The sequence below is a fragment of the Natator depressus genome, chromosome 1 (assembly GCF_965152275.1).
Source record: "Natator depressus isolate rNatDep1 chromosome 1, rNatDep2.hap1, whole genome shotgun sequence".
Taxonomy (NCBI): domain Eukaryota; kingdom Metazoa; phylum Chordata; order Testudines; family Cheloniidae; genus Natator; species Natator depressus.
In genome coordinates, this window is record NC_134234.1 from 246,123,069 (window position 1) to 246,139,405 (window position 16,337).

General features: G+C 42.9%; 1 protein-coding gene across 1 annotated transcript; it reads right to left on the reverse strand.

Annotated features, from left to right (window-relative positions):
- Positions 1–307: 307 nt before the first annotated feature.
- Positions 308–16,260, reverse strand: LOC141987842 (uncharacterized). The gene is made up of 4 exons (XM_074953680.1): positions 16,163–16,260; positions 13,724–13,805; positions 1,079–1,673; positions 308–492 (listed from the first exon to the last, which is right to left on the reverse strand). Exons 1-4 carry the CDS (start codon positions 16,258–16,260, stop codon positions 314–316), a joined length of 954 nt encoding a protein of 317 aa, XP_074809781.1. The 3' UTR covers positions 308–313.
- Positions 16,261–16,337: the final 77 nt, after the last annotated feature.

The window sequence follows — 16,337 nt, forward strand, 5'->3', positions numbered from 1 at the left end:
GCTTGGGCAATCCTCTGGGGAGGAGTGGCTGGGTGGCCGGAGGCCCCCCCCCCACTGCGTTCTTGGACGTCTGGGTGAGGAGGCTATGGAACTTGGGGAGGACGGCGGTTGGTTACACAGGGGCTGTAGCGGTGGTCTGTGCTCCTGCTGCCTTTCCTGCAGCTCAACCATACGCTGAAGCATATTAGTTTGATCCTCCAGCAGCCTCAGTACTGAATCCTGCCTCCTCTCATCATGCTGCCACCACCTTTCAGCCTCAGCCCTCTCTTCAGCCCGCCACTTACTCTCTCCAGCCCGCCACCTCTCCTCCCGGTCATTTTGTGCTTTCCTGCACTCTGACATTGTCTGCCTCCATGCATTCATCTGTGCTGTCGGTGTGGGAGGACAGCATGAGCTCAGAGAACATTTCATCACGAGTGCATTTTTTTCGCCTTCTAATCTTCGCTAGCCTCTGGGAAGGAGAAGATCCTGTGATCCTTGAAACACATGCAGCTGGTGGAGAAAAAAAAAGGAACAGTGGTATTTAAAAAGACACATTTTATAGAACAATGGGTACACTCTTTCACAGTGAACCTTGCTGTTAACTTTACATACACAGCACATGTGCTTTCGTTCCAAGGTCACATTTTGCCTCCCCCCAGCACGTGGCTAGCACCTCCACCCTCCTCCCTCCCCATGGCTAACAGCAGGGAACATTTCTGTTCACCCACAGGCAAACAGCCCAGTAGGAACGGGCACCTCTGAATGTCCCTTTAAGAAAAGCACCCTATTTCAACCAGGTGACCCTGAATGATATCACTCTCCTGAGGATAACACAGAGAGATAAAGAACGGATGTTGTTTGAACGCCAGCAAACATACACTGCAATGCTTTGTTCTACAATGATTCCCGAGTACGTGCTACTGGTCTGGAGTGGTAAAGTGTCCTACCATGGTGGATGGAATAAGGCTGCCCTCTCCAGAAACCTTTTGCAAAGGCTTTGGGAGTATATTCAGGAGAGCCATGAATGCCAGGGCAAATTAATCATTAAACATGCTTGCTTTTAAACCATGTATAGTATTTTAAAAGGTACACTCACCAGAGGTCCCTTCTCCGCCTGGCGGGTCTGGGAGGCAGCCTTGGGTGGGTTCGGGGGGTACTGGCTCCAGGTCCAGGGTGAGAAACAGTTCCTGGCTGTCGGGAAAACCGGTTTCTCCGCTTGCTTGCTGTGAGCTATCTACAACCTCATCATCTTCCTCGTCTCCAAAACCTGCTTCCATGTTGCCTCCATCTCCATTGAAGGAGTCAAACAACGTGGCTGGGGTAGTGGTTGCTGAACCCCCTAAAATGGCATGCAGCTCATCATAGAAGCGGCATGTTTTGGGCTCTGACCTGGAGCGGGCTTTCGCCTCTCTGGTTTTCTGGTAGGTTTGTCTCAGCTCCTTAAGTTTCATGCGGCACTGCTTCGGGTCCCTGTTGTGGCCTCTGTCCTTCATGCCCTGGGAGATTTTGACAAATGTTTTGGCATTTCGAAAACTGGAATGGAGTTCTGATAGCACGGATTCCTCTCCCCATACAGTGATCAGATCCTGTACCTCCTGTTCGGTCCATGCTGGAGCTCTTTTGCGATTCTGGGACTCCATCATGGTCACCTCTGCTGATGAGCTCTGCGTGGTCACTTGCAGCTTGCCACGCTGGCCAAACAGGAAATTGAAATTAAAAGTTCGCGGGCCTTTTCCTATCTACCTGGCCAGTGCATCTGAGTTGAGAGTGCTGTCCAGAGTGGTCACAATGGAGCACTCTGGGATAGCTCACGGAGGCCAATACTGTCTAATTGTGTCCACAGTACCCCAAATTTGACCCAGCAAGGCCGATTTCAGTGCTAATCCCTTTGTCGGGGGTGGAGTAAGGAAATTGATTTTAAGAGCCCTTTAAGTCAAAAAAAAAAAGGGCTTCGTCGTGTGGACAGGTGCAGGGTTAAATCGATTTAACGCTGCTAAATTCGACCTCAACTCCTAGTGTAGATCAGGGCTCTAAGTGCTTTTGTAATACAAATTAGCAAAACCAGGGTGTTTATCTGTCTCCTTACACCTTACTTTCAGCTGTTTCTAAATAGGATGGCTTCAATAATTAAGCAGTATGACATAGATCATAGATTCAAGTCTGTCACTATGACCGTCACCAGTGAGGACTTAGAATGTGCACTCCTCTTTATGTAGCAGAAGCTTTCTTTTGCAATTTGGATTTTTGCTTTCACTTGCAAAATTTGACTTTGTAAGAACACTAAATTCTCTCCAGTTCAGGCAGTTGGCAGGTAAAATCAAAAGGAAAAAAGATCTATAACAAAGCTAGAGCAACCCACTAGAGGGAGCCCTTAATATTCACAAACTGCTTGGTTACTAGAAAAAAAGTGTCTGTTTCTTGCTTTTAAACTAATTTCACTTTATTTTTAACACTTCTTTGTTTGTGCCACCTTAGATGTCTGACTATGACTCTTTTGTGGGTGCTGTCCATTTGGATCTTTCAATTTGGAAAACATGGAATGGCAAAGTAAGGTGTCGTGGAATTTGTTCGCAAATGGAGCGTGACAATAACATGCTCATTTATTTATTTCCGTCGTCGTCATCACCAGCCAAATGACAAAGATAACTTCAAACTCAAAGCTAGAGGAGAGAAAATACATATATCAAAAAGTTATAATAAAGAATAGGAAAACTAAATACATGTGGGTTGTAGTTTCACAAAGTTCCAAGGCCTTCCCCCGCTTTAGCTCCATCATGCTATCGCTTTAGCCCATCTTAGAAATGGCCGACTGTTTCCTGCTGCAGTTACCCTTACAGCCTCATTTCCTCACTAATTGAGGACAGCTGCACCTGGGACTGCTTAAATTAGCAGCAGTTGGGCTGGCTATGGCCTAAGGGTAGCAGATTATCAGGAACTAACTGACCCATCCAGCCTTTCTCCTGGGCTCAAGCTGTTGAGGACCCCTATTATTATTCCACGCTGACTCTATCAGGTAAGAGCCTCTATCTCTGGAGCTAGGGAGAAAGGACAAGCAAATTAAATGAATCAAGGTTCTCCTAATTAGGTAGAAATACAACCACAGTGCCTCTTTTCAGTTAGCTCTTTACCTTGGGTAATCAAGGGAGAAGGAAAATGGGTCCTTTCTGCTCTGAGGTAGGGCTGGAAAGATAACTCTGCAGAGATTTAAATCAAAGAGGAAAGGCAATAGGTGAATGCCTTCCACACACCATCCATATCATGGTCCTTGCTTCATACACAACACAAGATAAGAGATTTTCAGTGTTAAGAGAGACTGAAATGTGAAAAGAGAACAGCCCCAGAGTTTGGAGAGCAGAGGGAGGGGCATTTCCTCTAGCTACTTGTAGGATTTCACTTCTTAGGGATTTCTTAACAGAAAAAGCTATGGGGCATATCTAGCTACGGTACTTATATGGCCCCCTTTACAGTAGTATCCGGACACCTTCCAATCTTTAATGTACTTACCCTCACAATGCCCTGGAAGGTAAGGCAGTACAACTATCCCCATTTTAAAGGTGGGGAACTGAGGCACAGAAAGAATACCACAAAGATCCAGAGCTAACTTCCATCGATGTGGCTCTGGGCCTAAATGATTTGTCCAAGGTCACTCAAGAAGCTGGTAGCCAAGCAGGTACTAAAACCCAGACCTCCAACTCCACGGGTAGCGCCCTAACTGCTGTACCATCTTTCTTCTCTACATGATAAAAACCTTGGTTCCAGCTGTGCAGCTCCCTAAGCGTTCTCCTTCACTGTGTTTTAAAGCTTGTGGAAGCGAATCTCAGAGACCAGGGCTACCGACTCAGGCTTGCACTGCGGCACTAAAAACAGCGGTGTAAATGCTCAGGCTTGGGCTCTGAAGTGTGGGTTTTAAAACAGCGTAGACATATCCGGAATTTATCTCCAGGGCATCAAAACAATTGGAAAAATCACCTTTTGGATGAGCAGGGGCCGTGACTGATGAATATGCTCAGGTTCTGATCCAGCCAGCTGTCCTGTGTGAGTGGATCCACAGTGTACAGGCCCATTGAAGTCAATGGGCTGGTACAGAAGCACAGGGCTCAGTCTGCATAGAACAGCTGGCAGGAGCAGGAGTTGTGGCTGGAGGATGTAACAAGGCTGCCATTCATTAGGAGTGTGGTTTGAACAGGCCATAGATTAATAAGACTTAACTATAGTGTAGTAGTTCACTGTTTACAAGCACAGATCATGGCCATTGTTTTGTTTTGTGCTACTCCTTGGTTTTTCTTTCTGAATAGAAAAAGCATAAAACACTTAACCCAATCCACAGCCAAGCACCGTTATTAAAACTGTGGCTAATATTGATTTATACCTGTTCTTTTAGATTTTTCGAGCCAGGTGATGTTTTCCATCACATTATAACAATTTTACAAACAAGATTGCTGAGCTGCTTGAACAGTATTCTTCTGAATACTGACGTGATTCTTGAACGTCTGTAAATTGTAAACAGACTGTTATATGGCAGATTTTGCTGTACATGAGTATGTGAGTGTGATGCAGTGGGGCTCCTTTGGGAAGGAATTCTGAACTTAAGCATCTTTCTAGGAACACTTTGCGGAGCACTGTTCTGTAAAGGGAGCCAGAGTCTTGGAAAGTGTAATGCCTTGCCAGCTCATGAGAGCACAGCAGATTGAAGGGACGGTCTGCACTACATTGTATGCCCATGAGTTTGTACATTAGGTCACTCAGGTGAAAAGCTAGGTTTCTATATTTCAGCCCTTGTTTTGGAGCAACAGGGATTTTTGAGGAGGAATTTTTTCTTTTTAAATGGTATTTTTACAGTATGTGACTTAAAAACATTGCACACAGGTTTCACTGAGCCCTCATCAGGCGCCCAGCAATACCTGCTCCTTTAGAAGAGGGACCAACCCCCTTCACTTGTCCACCTATGTAATTGAATAATGCTATGGGATTAGCATGGGAGAAAATTCCTTTGTTAGCTCCATATATTTTCCATATTATCTGAGCCTCAAATGTTACTAGTGACCTTTATCCACTACTTTGAAAATTGCAATCACAACATTTGGCACTGTGCCATTCTGTAACAGTGAATTCCAGATGGCGCCTCAACATAAAGTAACATTTTCATGGCTTTGGTCTGCTTTCACTGCCCTTTAGGTTGTAGGAGTACTACTTTGTTCTTGTCTCATGCAGTGGGTTACACAGGAGAGATGAATCAGTTCTCCCGGTATCATAATTTGAATCACTTCATTCAAGTCCTCTCTATGGTTTTCTCCTCTCTGTTCTAAACAGCACTGCAATCTGCCATCTCCCATTCCCCATCACCACTCTTGTCACCCTTGTGTGAGCCTTCTCTCCCTCAGCCATGTCCCAGGCCTTGGGTGCTCTGGGGTAAACTGGACCTATGCCCAAAGACAGGCTTATCAGTGTCTCTTTCAGGCTGAGATTCCATCTTCCAGATGTGATTTTATTCTAAAAAAGCACCTTCTTATCTTGTCTCTCGATTCCGGTTAGTGTTGTGCTTTCTAACACAACCAGGCAGCCCAGAGCCTCTTCCTTGTGAGTCGGCTACAGCCTCATTCCGGGTTCCTGATGTACAGAGACCACGGATATAAAGTTGAAACCACAACATTCCTTTTATTAGATGCATAACAAGTCCTGCAGACTCTAAGCACAGGCCCTAACTGCATCTGCATCATGTGAGAGGCCCCTTACACTGGTGATTATGCATGATTAATTTTAAAGAGACAGTACCACAATAGCCTATAATTAGCATCGCGTTCTGGCTCTCCTGTGCTAGCAATATTTGGGGTACAAACACTACAGGGAGAGAAATTTTAGTCCAAACAACCTCTTTTAACTGATCTTGGATTTTGTAAGAGCTGGGAAGTAGCTCAGATGGGGGTGGATGTTCTGGGAGCCAGGTCAGGTCAAGCACTTGTTGTCCTTAGTCAGAGGGAGGAAACCAAAAGCTTGGAGACAATTGGCAGATGCACTACAGCAGGGAATAGAGGGGTGTGTGGGGGGGGGGCGGGGGAGAGGAACTTCCAGTTTGGAAGCAAGATTGATTGGCATGGATATCCAGGTCTATGGCAACATAAAAGGCACAAGAGAGTAAGTAGGATGGATGGAAGTGGTTATCCAGCTTGGGGTTGAATCGGAATGAGATTTAAGAGAGTCTGGTTGTGGGGCAAATCCAGGGTTTGCATAGTCAATTTGCAAGGGTATTGGGTCACTCGCTGAGGATTGTGAGAGGGTTGAGCAGTTGAGTGTGTGTGTGTGTGTGTGGGTGTTTGTGAGAGGTGGTGGCAATTGCAAATGAATATATAAGGTCTGTGTAGTATCTCAGTGCAATTTGTCAGGGAAAAGCATTCTGCTAAGCAGTATTTTAAGGGTTAATGTTATCACAATCATAAAACCTAAAACCTCAAAGAAACAAAATGCCAATCCACATATTCGTATTTTGCTCCACTTGATAATGCTAAGTCTGTGTTGTAATGACTATTTGCACAGTTACTTGCAATATATAAAATACTACACAAGAAACGGTGGATGAATATTTCAGGGCAAACACTGTGTTTCCAAACCATTTGGAACATATACACACGCTTGCAGAGGTTTTTGTGTGCAATTACCAGCTTGCCAATGATGGCACATGCTGCAGAAACATCTGCAGGCACAGGCTGGCTCGTTTGGCCATTTTTAAAAATAGGTCTGTTACTCGCAAACTGGCTGCTGTAACTGGTGACAATTAGAGAGCGGTAACCTGAGAAGGTTCAGCTGCTGCTTGCTTGAAGTTCTGAAATAAAACAAATCAAACATTTCTAACACGTACAGAGACGTCAAACTACTCCAGAATGAAAGCAGGGCCCCTGGGATGGAAAGGCAGGTGCCACTGCAGAGGAAAAATTTGAAGGTCCAATGGAGGGATCATGTAACAGCTGTGGCTTGCCAAGATACGGGGCACCTGTTTGCCACGTGTTTAGCTATTTTCAGCCCTGTTTAAGGTCTTACCTACAGTGAGGAAATTCACACTGTGTTACTACATTGATTGGAGCATCTGCATTACAGGCTGGCACAACATCTTAGCTAGCTCCATCAATGTAATCACATTTCTGCAAACCTTTAATATAGATATGCAGTTCCATTAATAAGTAGGGTTTATGCTGGTGCATTTTACCCTGTATGTTACTGGATTAAGTTACGAGCGGTTCTCAAACTGTGGGTTGGGACCCCAAAGTGAGCCACGATCCCATTTTAATGGGGTCGCCAAGGCTGGAGTTAGACATGCCTGGGCCCGGGGCCAAAGCCAAATCTCATTTAAATCTCCCCTGGGTGGTTGGGCTCAGGTTATAGACCCCCAGCCTGGGGCTGAAGCCCTTGGGCTTTGGCTTTGGGCCCCCGTCCTGGAGTCATGTAGTAATTTTGGTATCGGAAGGGGGTTGCGGTGCAATGAAGTTTGAGAGCCCCTGAGTTACACACATCTAGATATGCTGTTGCAAATTCTCTCCATGTAGACAGGGCCCAGGAGAGAGATGGTCTAAGCCAAGGCATGGGAGCCAGAAAATCCTGGATTCTGATCCCAGCGCTGGCATGAATTCCCTCCATGGTGTTAGGCAAGTCAGTCAGGTTGCGCTTTCAAAAGCACCTAAGTGACTTAGGAACACATTTGCCATAGAAAGTGAATGGGACTTGTGCCCCTAAATCCCCGAGTTGTTTCTGGAAATCCCATCGCTAACCTCTCTGGTTCTGTACAGTGGAGGTGATAATACCTCAGTGCGGTGTTGTGGAGACAGATGTGTTTTTATTTGGATTTCTGAACTATATTAAGAAGCACCGTATCCAAAAGCTCCAGGCATCTTGGATGTGCATTAAAAATGCCAATTTTACGCAATGAAAATAAGTTGAACAGCATCCCAGGAAAGAAGATGTGGATCCTCCACCCCACCCCCCTCAGCCCTGAGTATGCCCAGCCCCACCTTCAGTCACTGCTCCAAGCCTGGCCAAGTGGAGATGGGCTGTACAGCATGTCTTGATGATCAGCAGATTGGGGCTATTTTGTATTAAGTAGAAGAGTGAACTCCAAAGTCATGGTCTCCTAGCACAGTCTTAGTTGGTCTTTAGGCAGTACAATAATTACAATTATTATTATTTTATTATTGAGGATGCCTTGCCAATAGCCCCCTCTGTTTTAAACTGAGGGGACTCCAGCTTTGGTGTTCTTTCTTGCAGCTGAGGCAATATGGCTAGAATGCAGTCTCCCCAATAAAACCCTCTGAAAATGTAAAGCTCTCTGGAAGTAAACTCTAAATATGATTTATCCAAAATTGGGATTATGACACTGCACCACATTGCAACAGCTCTAGTGCTCTAAATTGGGAAGAGGGAATTCTTGGACTGTACATTCTTTGGGGCAGGAAACATGGGCCTGATTCTGTTCTGTTACGCTGGTGTAAACTTGAGTAATTCTGCTGAAATCAACAGTTACTCTGAATTAGAGCTGTAGAACAGAGAGCAAAATTCTATTCGGTGTCATAGAAATGCTGTATTTGCACAAGCCTCCTTGCTTCAGGCAGGTGGCCAGTGTGAGAGAGGTTTTAGGTTTATGGGAAACTTCATATCCTTTGTAAATGATTGTGTACTTGCCTCAAGGCAGGATTTGCATCCTCTTTGGTCAATGGTCTCTGATTGGTTTGATGTTCTGTTAGCTTTGAAGTCTGTGGAGCAAAACTGAGCTGTCTTGTCAAGCTGTGTCTGTGTTCCCTCTGGGCATCTCTTTTCTGCTCTGCTCCCTCTTTGGGAGGTATGTTATCCTGTTGTGAGTGTTACTCAGAGTTATTTTTGGTTAAGGTTCCCATGGAATTTTAGGTATTGGGCACTGAAAAATTAAAAATTATTCTTTTTTGCACATTTGAAAGCCCTTTCTGGCGAACTAGAATTCTGCTCCAGGGATTGGCAGAATATTGGGAAGAGCTGAAACAAGGCACTGCTGAGAATCAGATTAGCATAGAGGCTGTGGTACTCGCAGTATTGTTCCTAGAGGCCAACCTGCCAATCCTGGTTTAGATCACAAGTGAAATGAGTATGTTGGCTCTCATGCTACTCATTACTAATTCACTGCACAATTATGCATCGGTGCTCAGGAAAACCTCAGGACTGGACTGCTGAGCAGAGCTGAATGCATTGACGGAATGTGTGTGTGGGGGGCTAGGACTTGTGTAACAGTGAGTCTCATGTCATGCTCATGGTGCATTGACAGTTGCATAGGGGATACAGTGCCTGTCCACACTATCCCTGAATTAAACCAGTGCTATTTACCTGTCACTTTCATACATGTACGTTTTTGTGTACACAAATTCGGGAAATCAAAACACCTCTTTATGTGTTTACTTTTCAACCTCTGCACTTCTTGTACGGGAGTTCATGGAAAGTTATTATGCAATTACTGTGTGATCTTAAGGTTTTAATTGAAGCGATAGGGCTATTTTAAGGGTTACACAGAAAAAAATGACGAGTCCTTTCCTGCTGATAGATATCAGTGGGAGAATAACAGAAAAGGCAATTAGCAAAATTCCTGACTCCCCTTGATTTGTCCAGAGGGATTCCATCCTATTTGTTTGTCTTTCCAGGATTCTTCTAGGTTGTCCTGGAACAAATTACAATAGTTTGTCCTGTCAGGAATAGATCAGTTTGTCCTCATAGGAATTCAGCTCAACCCTTTTCCTGTAAGATTAGCCTGCTAGGATTTGAATCCCATGTTTTGTCCTGTGAGGAATCACATTAGGCTTTGTTTCTAATAGGTTTTAACCCCTTTGTTGGTCTCCAGCTACGAGTATTCTTCGAGGCTTTCCTCTTTGTGTACTGCTGCTCACACCACGGCTCTGGCTCTTTTGGGAAGGTTCCAATGGGGGCCTGGGGGTTTATTGACTAATCACTTAGTATACAGGCAGCTGTCCATAACTAACTCTGCTTTTGCACAACCCGGTGTGTGGAAATAACCCAGTAAAAAAAGAACAAACATGGATACAGGGTAGCCTGCTTAAAGGTGCTCTTGGGAAATAAGCCGATTCCAACCCCCTGGATCTGAACACCCAAACATTTGGAGAGTTCAGAGCTTGCTTGGGTCCATCCATGACATTAAAAACCACAGTTTTCTCTACTCCCCAGTTTTGTTTCTGGCAGGGAGAGGAGATTTCCCTTCAAAGCATAGTTGTATGAACAGGAGCGCTGAATATATTTTAAATGTATTTCAGGGGAGGAAGAACACAGCACGACACCTCTTAACCAGCGTTTCATAGATAATGGAACCTGCCCTTACAAACGGCTGGAAAAAGAACAAAAGATGCAATTAATTAGCAGTCTAAGGGGAAATAAAGGGTCATAGAAGCTGCAGGAATGGGGCAATGAAAAGGAGAAAATAGCCTTCCGACATTTTTTTAACCCTTAATTAAAGCAGTGAGGCCACTACTCTCTCATCCATCAAATTCCTGTTCTACACACTTTTGCTGTGATGCCTAGAAGAAATCATTCAAACACTATCTGGATTGAACAGCAGTCAGAGATTCCTGATTTTATCCATTAATTAAAAAAAAACAACAACCTTTCGATTGATCTGGAGTCATCCAATTGTGCCTATACCTGCCCAGGTAGCCAAATGATCACATTTTTTGTTACCATCCTCCTCTTTCCCCTCCTGTTTGTCACATGTGCTTCCCCCACTTGGTTCAAGTTCATTTGTAAGACGGGTCCATGTCTTCGGGTATTTGTATAGCACCCAGGACGATGGACTCCGGATCCTAACAGCAGGTAGCCTTTGGACTCTATCACAATGAAAAATTCGGAAACTGATGTGTTGACTGCCCTTCCTCTCATCATAACATAGCACACCTCTCAAGTGTCCCACATTGTGTGGGCATCCTATACCCGGCCCAATTTGTTAAAGTTGTCCTGTGGTCCTTGAGGCTCTCTAACAGAAAGAGCAAGGGGAAATGGTAACGTTTTCACCAAAATGGAAAAAGGCGCAATCAGAGAGAAACCCACATACAGTATGCTTTGAGTACACAGAATCACTGTTAATTTCTTGACACTAAGTTATTGTCCAGGTTATTTGCATGCTTGTAAAAAAAAATTAAATACAAGAAGTGTTCAGGAAAAAAAAAATGTTCCTCATTTTGAGGATTACTGTCCCGCCTTTCAGAGTCTGGGGGTTGAGAGGTTTAGGTTCTAATAGGTTATAGGCTCTAAAAGGTATCACTTCAAATTTCAAAGATTGTATTACTAATAACTACTGAATGTACAATGGCTATACTCACTGCATGAACTGCATTTATTTCATGCATTTGCAAAGTCTTTTAAGATCGCTTTGGTATCAAAGGTGTAATATTAAATGAAAAGCTATTCTGTTTATAAGTTTGTGGGATGTAGACACAGACATAGTCTTTTGCTAATTTCCTAATTCATAACTATTACTCACACAGTCCCATGCAGGCCTGTTCCCATCTACGTGATCCTTTGTGTATATGCAGAAAACTTAAGATGGAATTTATAATGGGAATCCTTCTCAAAGCTAGAATTGTGGTTTGAATTGATTTCAGCTAAATGAGCAGCTCAGAATGCTTGCTTTGCAGTGACAATATTAGAAAGTTGCATTAACTGCTTTAGAAACAATGCTTGCTTTTTTTTTTTTAAAACCTTTTCATTAGGGCAAAGTTACAATAAATTAATAACATATTTCATTGTACATTATTTATTCAGGATCAGGGTAATATTCAAAAAGCCTGGCTCAAGATTCTGGCTTATTAGCTGGGGAGCTCTCCTCCTCTGAGTACCCTAAAAAGATAAACAAATACCTAAATACCTGTCCTCCTTTTGGTGCTTCTTTTGTATATGTATTTGGTGTGAAAGCTTTTCCATTGCAAGGCATTTTACTATACCATGGTTCCACAGGAGGAGGCTTTACATTTTTCCAGTAATTTACAATACAAAGTCTAGCTGCTAATAAACAGAATGACAAATTAATTTTTTTTAAGGTAGCTCCTTTTTTGGAGCATTCAGTAAGCAGGTCAGGGGATCTCTGGGAAGCTGGCATTTTATCATAAGATGAATCTCTTTCATAATTTTCTCCCAGACTCATCTAATTCCCAGACACAACTACTGAATGTGTAAGTATGTTCCCCTTTCCCTTCACCACTCCAACAGATCACCTCCCTACTAGCAAAAATGTGATCTTAACTGGAATCAAATGTCAACTATACAGTAATATATAAACATTTGCCTTATGAGCTACACAAATTGAAGTTGTATGTCCCCTTTCCTATATAGAGACCTTTTCACCCAGATCCATTTCTTTGTCCATATCCCTCTCCCATCTTTTCATCTGTTTATTTCTCTAATCAACAACTTTTTTTGATCAAAATTGTATAATATATCTTAGAAATTAAACCTTTTGTTCCAGCTTGCTCCTGGGTCAACTCCTCAAATGTGGGTAAAGGTCTAGATAAAGCTGCCGAGTATCCAGATTTAACAGTAAAACGTTTGACTTGTAAATGCTGAAAATATGGGATCTTTATATAATTTCCATCATTACTCATCTCCTGGTAGGATTTCAAATCAGGGACCAGACAACAGCTGTGCAAATTGAGTAATTTCACCTCTTACCCACAAAAAATAGTTGCTTTGATATTTTCTAGGGATAAATTGCTGATTATTAATGAACGTAGCTAAGGGAGAGAGCCTTGGCTACAGGAATTTAGAAAACTTGTTCAAAACTGCTTAGGTCATCTGGATGAAGGGGTGATTTTTTTTTTTTTTATTTTTGGTGGCCTAAATTTCATTTTAATCCAAGAAGTACTATGAATATTTGGACTCCAGTCTTGTTTGAGTTTTACCCACTGTTTGGATGGTCTATTGTTAACCCAGCTGATCACATCTTTTAATTGTGATGCATAATAATAAGCCAAATTGGGGAAAGCTAGTCCACCCTACTCTATAGGCTTAGACGGACCTTTAGAATTCACCATTTGTCTTCTATAGTTCCATATGAATTTTAAAAGTGCATCCTGCCATGTTTTTACTGTCATGTTGGGGTTACCAGCTGGGATGCACTGAAACAAAAATAATAACTTTGGGGAGACGTTCACCTTTGCCAAGGCTACCCTGCCATGCCAAGAAAGCTCATATTTATTCCATTCCTCCAAGTCTTTTTATTATTTTATTCCGTAGTAGAGGGTAATTTGCCCTAAAAATATGCCTATGTTTCTCTACAATATTTATTCCTAAATATTTTAAGATTCCTTTACCCATTTACATTTATGTAGCTGACAATAGTTTGTTTTGTCCCTTTTGGGAATATTATTTCCTAAAATTGCAGGTTTATAGTAGTTTATTTTAAAGCCAGATACCTGTTCAAATGCCAGAGTCAATTGTTCTATAATTATTCACAAGGCTTCTGGCTCATGCAAATATAACAAGACAGTGGTCAGCATACAAAGCTATTTGGTGTTCTAAGCCAGAAGACATTCTGATGCCCTTTACCGAGGGATTGCTCTTATTTATTGCAAATGGCTGCTTTGCCAAAGCAAACAACAGGGGGATAATGGGCAACCCTGTCTCATACCCCTCGACATATTAGGAGGCGGGGATTGAAGACCAAAGCAGATGCTTGAGAATAAGTATATTAGGTCATTATGCCCCTCTAAAACTGATTTCCAAAAGCAAACCTTACCAAAATCTGTCTGAGGTACTCCCACTCCAGCTGGCTGAAGGTTTTCTGAGCATCCAAACACAGTAGTGCACAGAAAGAATAGCTAGAAATAAGGATTATGAATCAAATTCAGAGGTCTTCTGATATTATCAAATAGATGCCTACCAGCAATGAACCCATACTGGTCAGGGTGAACATATTTGGGAAAGATAACACTCAATCTGTTTGTTAGCACCCTGGCATAAATTTTAGCATCCACACTGGTCAAGAAATAGGTCTTAAATGATGCAGGTGACAACATTTTTTTGCCCCTTTCCATGAATCTGGAAACTTGTTCCCCGGCAATATACCATTAAACAATTCTGTTAAAGTAGGGACCAACACTCGCTTTAGAACTTTATAATACACTCTAGAAAACATGGAGCTGGACTGGATTTTAACTTCTTGATTACATCTTCCAACTTTCTCTGCAGAAATTTCCCCCTCGAGAGCTGCCACATCATCCTCTGAGAGCTGAGGTAGTTTCACACTTCTCAAATAGTTATTTATATGGTCAGGATTTGGATGTTCTGAAGCATATAAAGTATGGAAAAAGTTAGCAAATGTTTCAGAGATCTGTTTGGTGACAATTACTAAATCTCCCTTTTTATTTCTAATGAAGGATGGCTGATATATCCTATTTCTTTTTAAACTTTCTGGCTAAAAGCCTATCAGCTTCATTGCCCTTTTCATAATATTTTTGTTTACTATATCTAAGTGTTTGTTCGGCCTTACCTGTTTGTAACAGGTTAAGCTTCTCTCTCCTCTCAATTATTTACTTCTATACTCATAGATTTGGTAGATTTATGTCTCCCTTCCAAAGCAGAAGGTACTTCAACCAACCCTTCTTAAAGAGCTCTCATCTTTTTGTGGAATGATGCTTCACAGGGATCCCCCTTATTACTGCATCTCCAGCATACCAGAGAACACTTCTATTGATCCCTTCTGTATTGTTTTCTTCTATATACTTCTGGAAAATTTCTTTCTGGTCTTGAATTCTAAGGGGATCATACAACAAAGCTCCATTCAACCGCCAGGCCCTTTGTTTTCCCAATGAGCTCCAATCTTTTAATCTAATATATGCAGGGGCAAAAGCAGACTAAGTTATAACTCCCAGATGTCTTATTCAAAGAGGCACAAATGTAATGGAGAGCTCGCATCTGGCTGGGGCGGGGAGGGGGGGCTTTCTGCTTTTAACAAAGGATAATATACTGGGCGAGAGCAGACTTAATACTCATGGGAGAGTCTATGAATGCCATGACTGTTAAAGTTAAGGGGACAGATGATCCAGTGAAAAGGGAAGGGGTATTCTGCTCACTGAAAAAGGATTGTTGTAGTATAATCTATTTACAAGAAACACACTTGAAGAAAAATTATGATTAATATCTGAACACTTCTTGGTTACCACATGTCACTCCAGAAGGACTCTAATAGAAGAGAAGTGGCAATATTGTTTGCTAAACACATCCCTTGCATTGTCTCAGCAAATTCATAATTAGAAGGCAGATATATATTAATTAAGGGGTCCTTGAAAAGTAAACTTCTCACCTTAGCAGAGGCGCCAGAATGGGGGAGGGAGGGTCCAGGGGGCCATGGCCCTCCCACTGTTTACTGGGCCATAAGGGTGAGCAATGGGCGGGGAGGGGACAGAGAGGAGTGAGCAGGGGTGCGGTCTTGGGGCGAAGAGGCAGTGCAACAGGGTGGGTGCTTGTGGAGAAGGGGTGCTGAGAGGGCAGGGGTTCAGAGAGAAGGAGTGGTGTGGGAGGAGGCCTAGAGGGAGTGTGGCATGGGGAGGGGCACAGTTCCGGTGCCTCTGGCCCCACTACTTTTAGCACGCTTCTGCCGCTCCTCTGACCTTACCCAATGTATATACTCCCAATCAAGGGCAACCTCTTTTTGATCTGTTTTTGTGGGGTTTAAAATGTTTTAGGGCAGGGGATATTATTCTGGGGGGGGGATTTTAATGAGGTGCTTAATCTTACTTCGGACCTATCGAATATACTCATAGGGTATTTGGAAGAAGCAAGTGCAAAGTTGTTGCATCACTTAGAAAATGAGGATCTGGTGGATGTCTGGCAGGAGATGAAGCTGGACATGAGAGCCCATACGTATCAGTCTGCTACTCATGGATCTTGTTCCTGGATTGATACGATTTTTGTTTCTAGGACCTTTCTAATTTGCTTGCTTGTTTTCACCACTCATGAAAGGCCTCAGCTTCACAACCCTGCAGCCCGAAATTCTGTTTACAGCAGCAGCAAGGTGTTGTGTCCTATGCTGATACTCGGGTATACCAACCCTGTAGAAAACAAAGCCGGTAGTGGGGATTGTTTCTCTGATGTAGATACTTGTCCACTAAAATGGCCTTTTTCATGCAGGCCACTGCATAGTAGTTCTTGGGTCTGATCCACATAAGAGTTTTACCTTGGTTGAACACACTTGTTAATGTTCAGCATCGTGTTAGTTAATGACTCTTTGGCGTGGCATCTGACACCTGTTAAGTCATATTCAGCTAATGCCATTGTTGAAATGTTCAGACCTAAGATTTTTGTAGGGACAAGCAGATCTTGGTCACCACTAGATTTTGCTGAACTTTGCT

Coding starts and splice junctions, on each gene's coding strand:
- LOC141987842 (XM_074953680.1), bottom strand. CDS start 16,260: ATGGCATTAGCTGAATATGACTTAACAGGTGTCAGATGCCACGCCAAA. Junction 13,806..16,162: donor AACAAGTGTGTTCAACCAAG/GTAAAACTCTTA, acceptor CCTTATTTCTAG/CTATTCTTTCTGTGCACTAC. Junction 493..1,078: donor AGGCGGAGAAGGGACCTCTG/GTGAGTGTACCT, acceptor TTTCTCCACCAG/CTGCATGTGTTTCAAGGATC.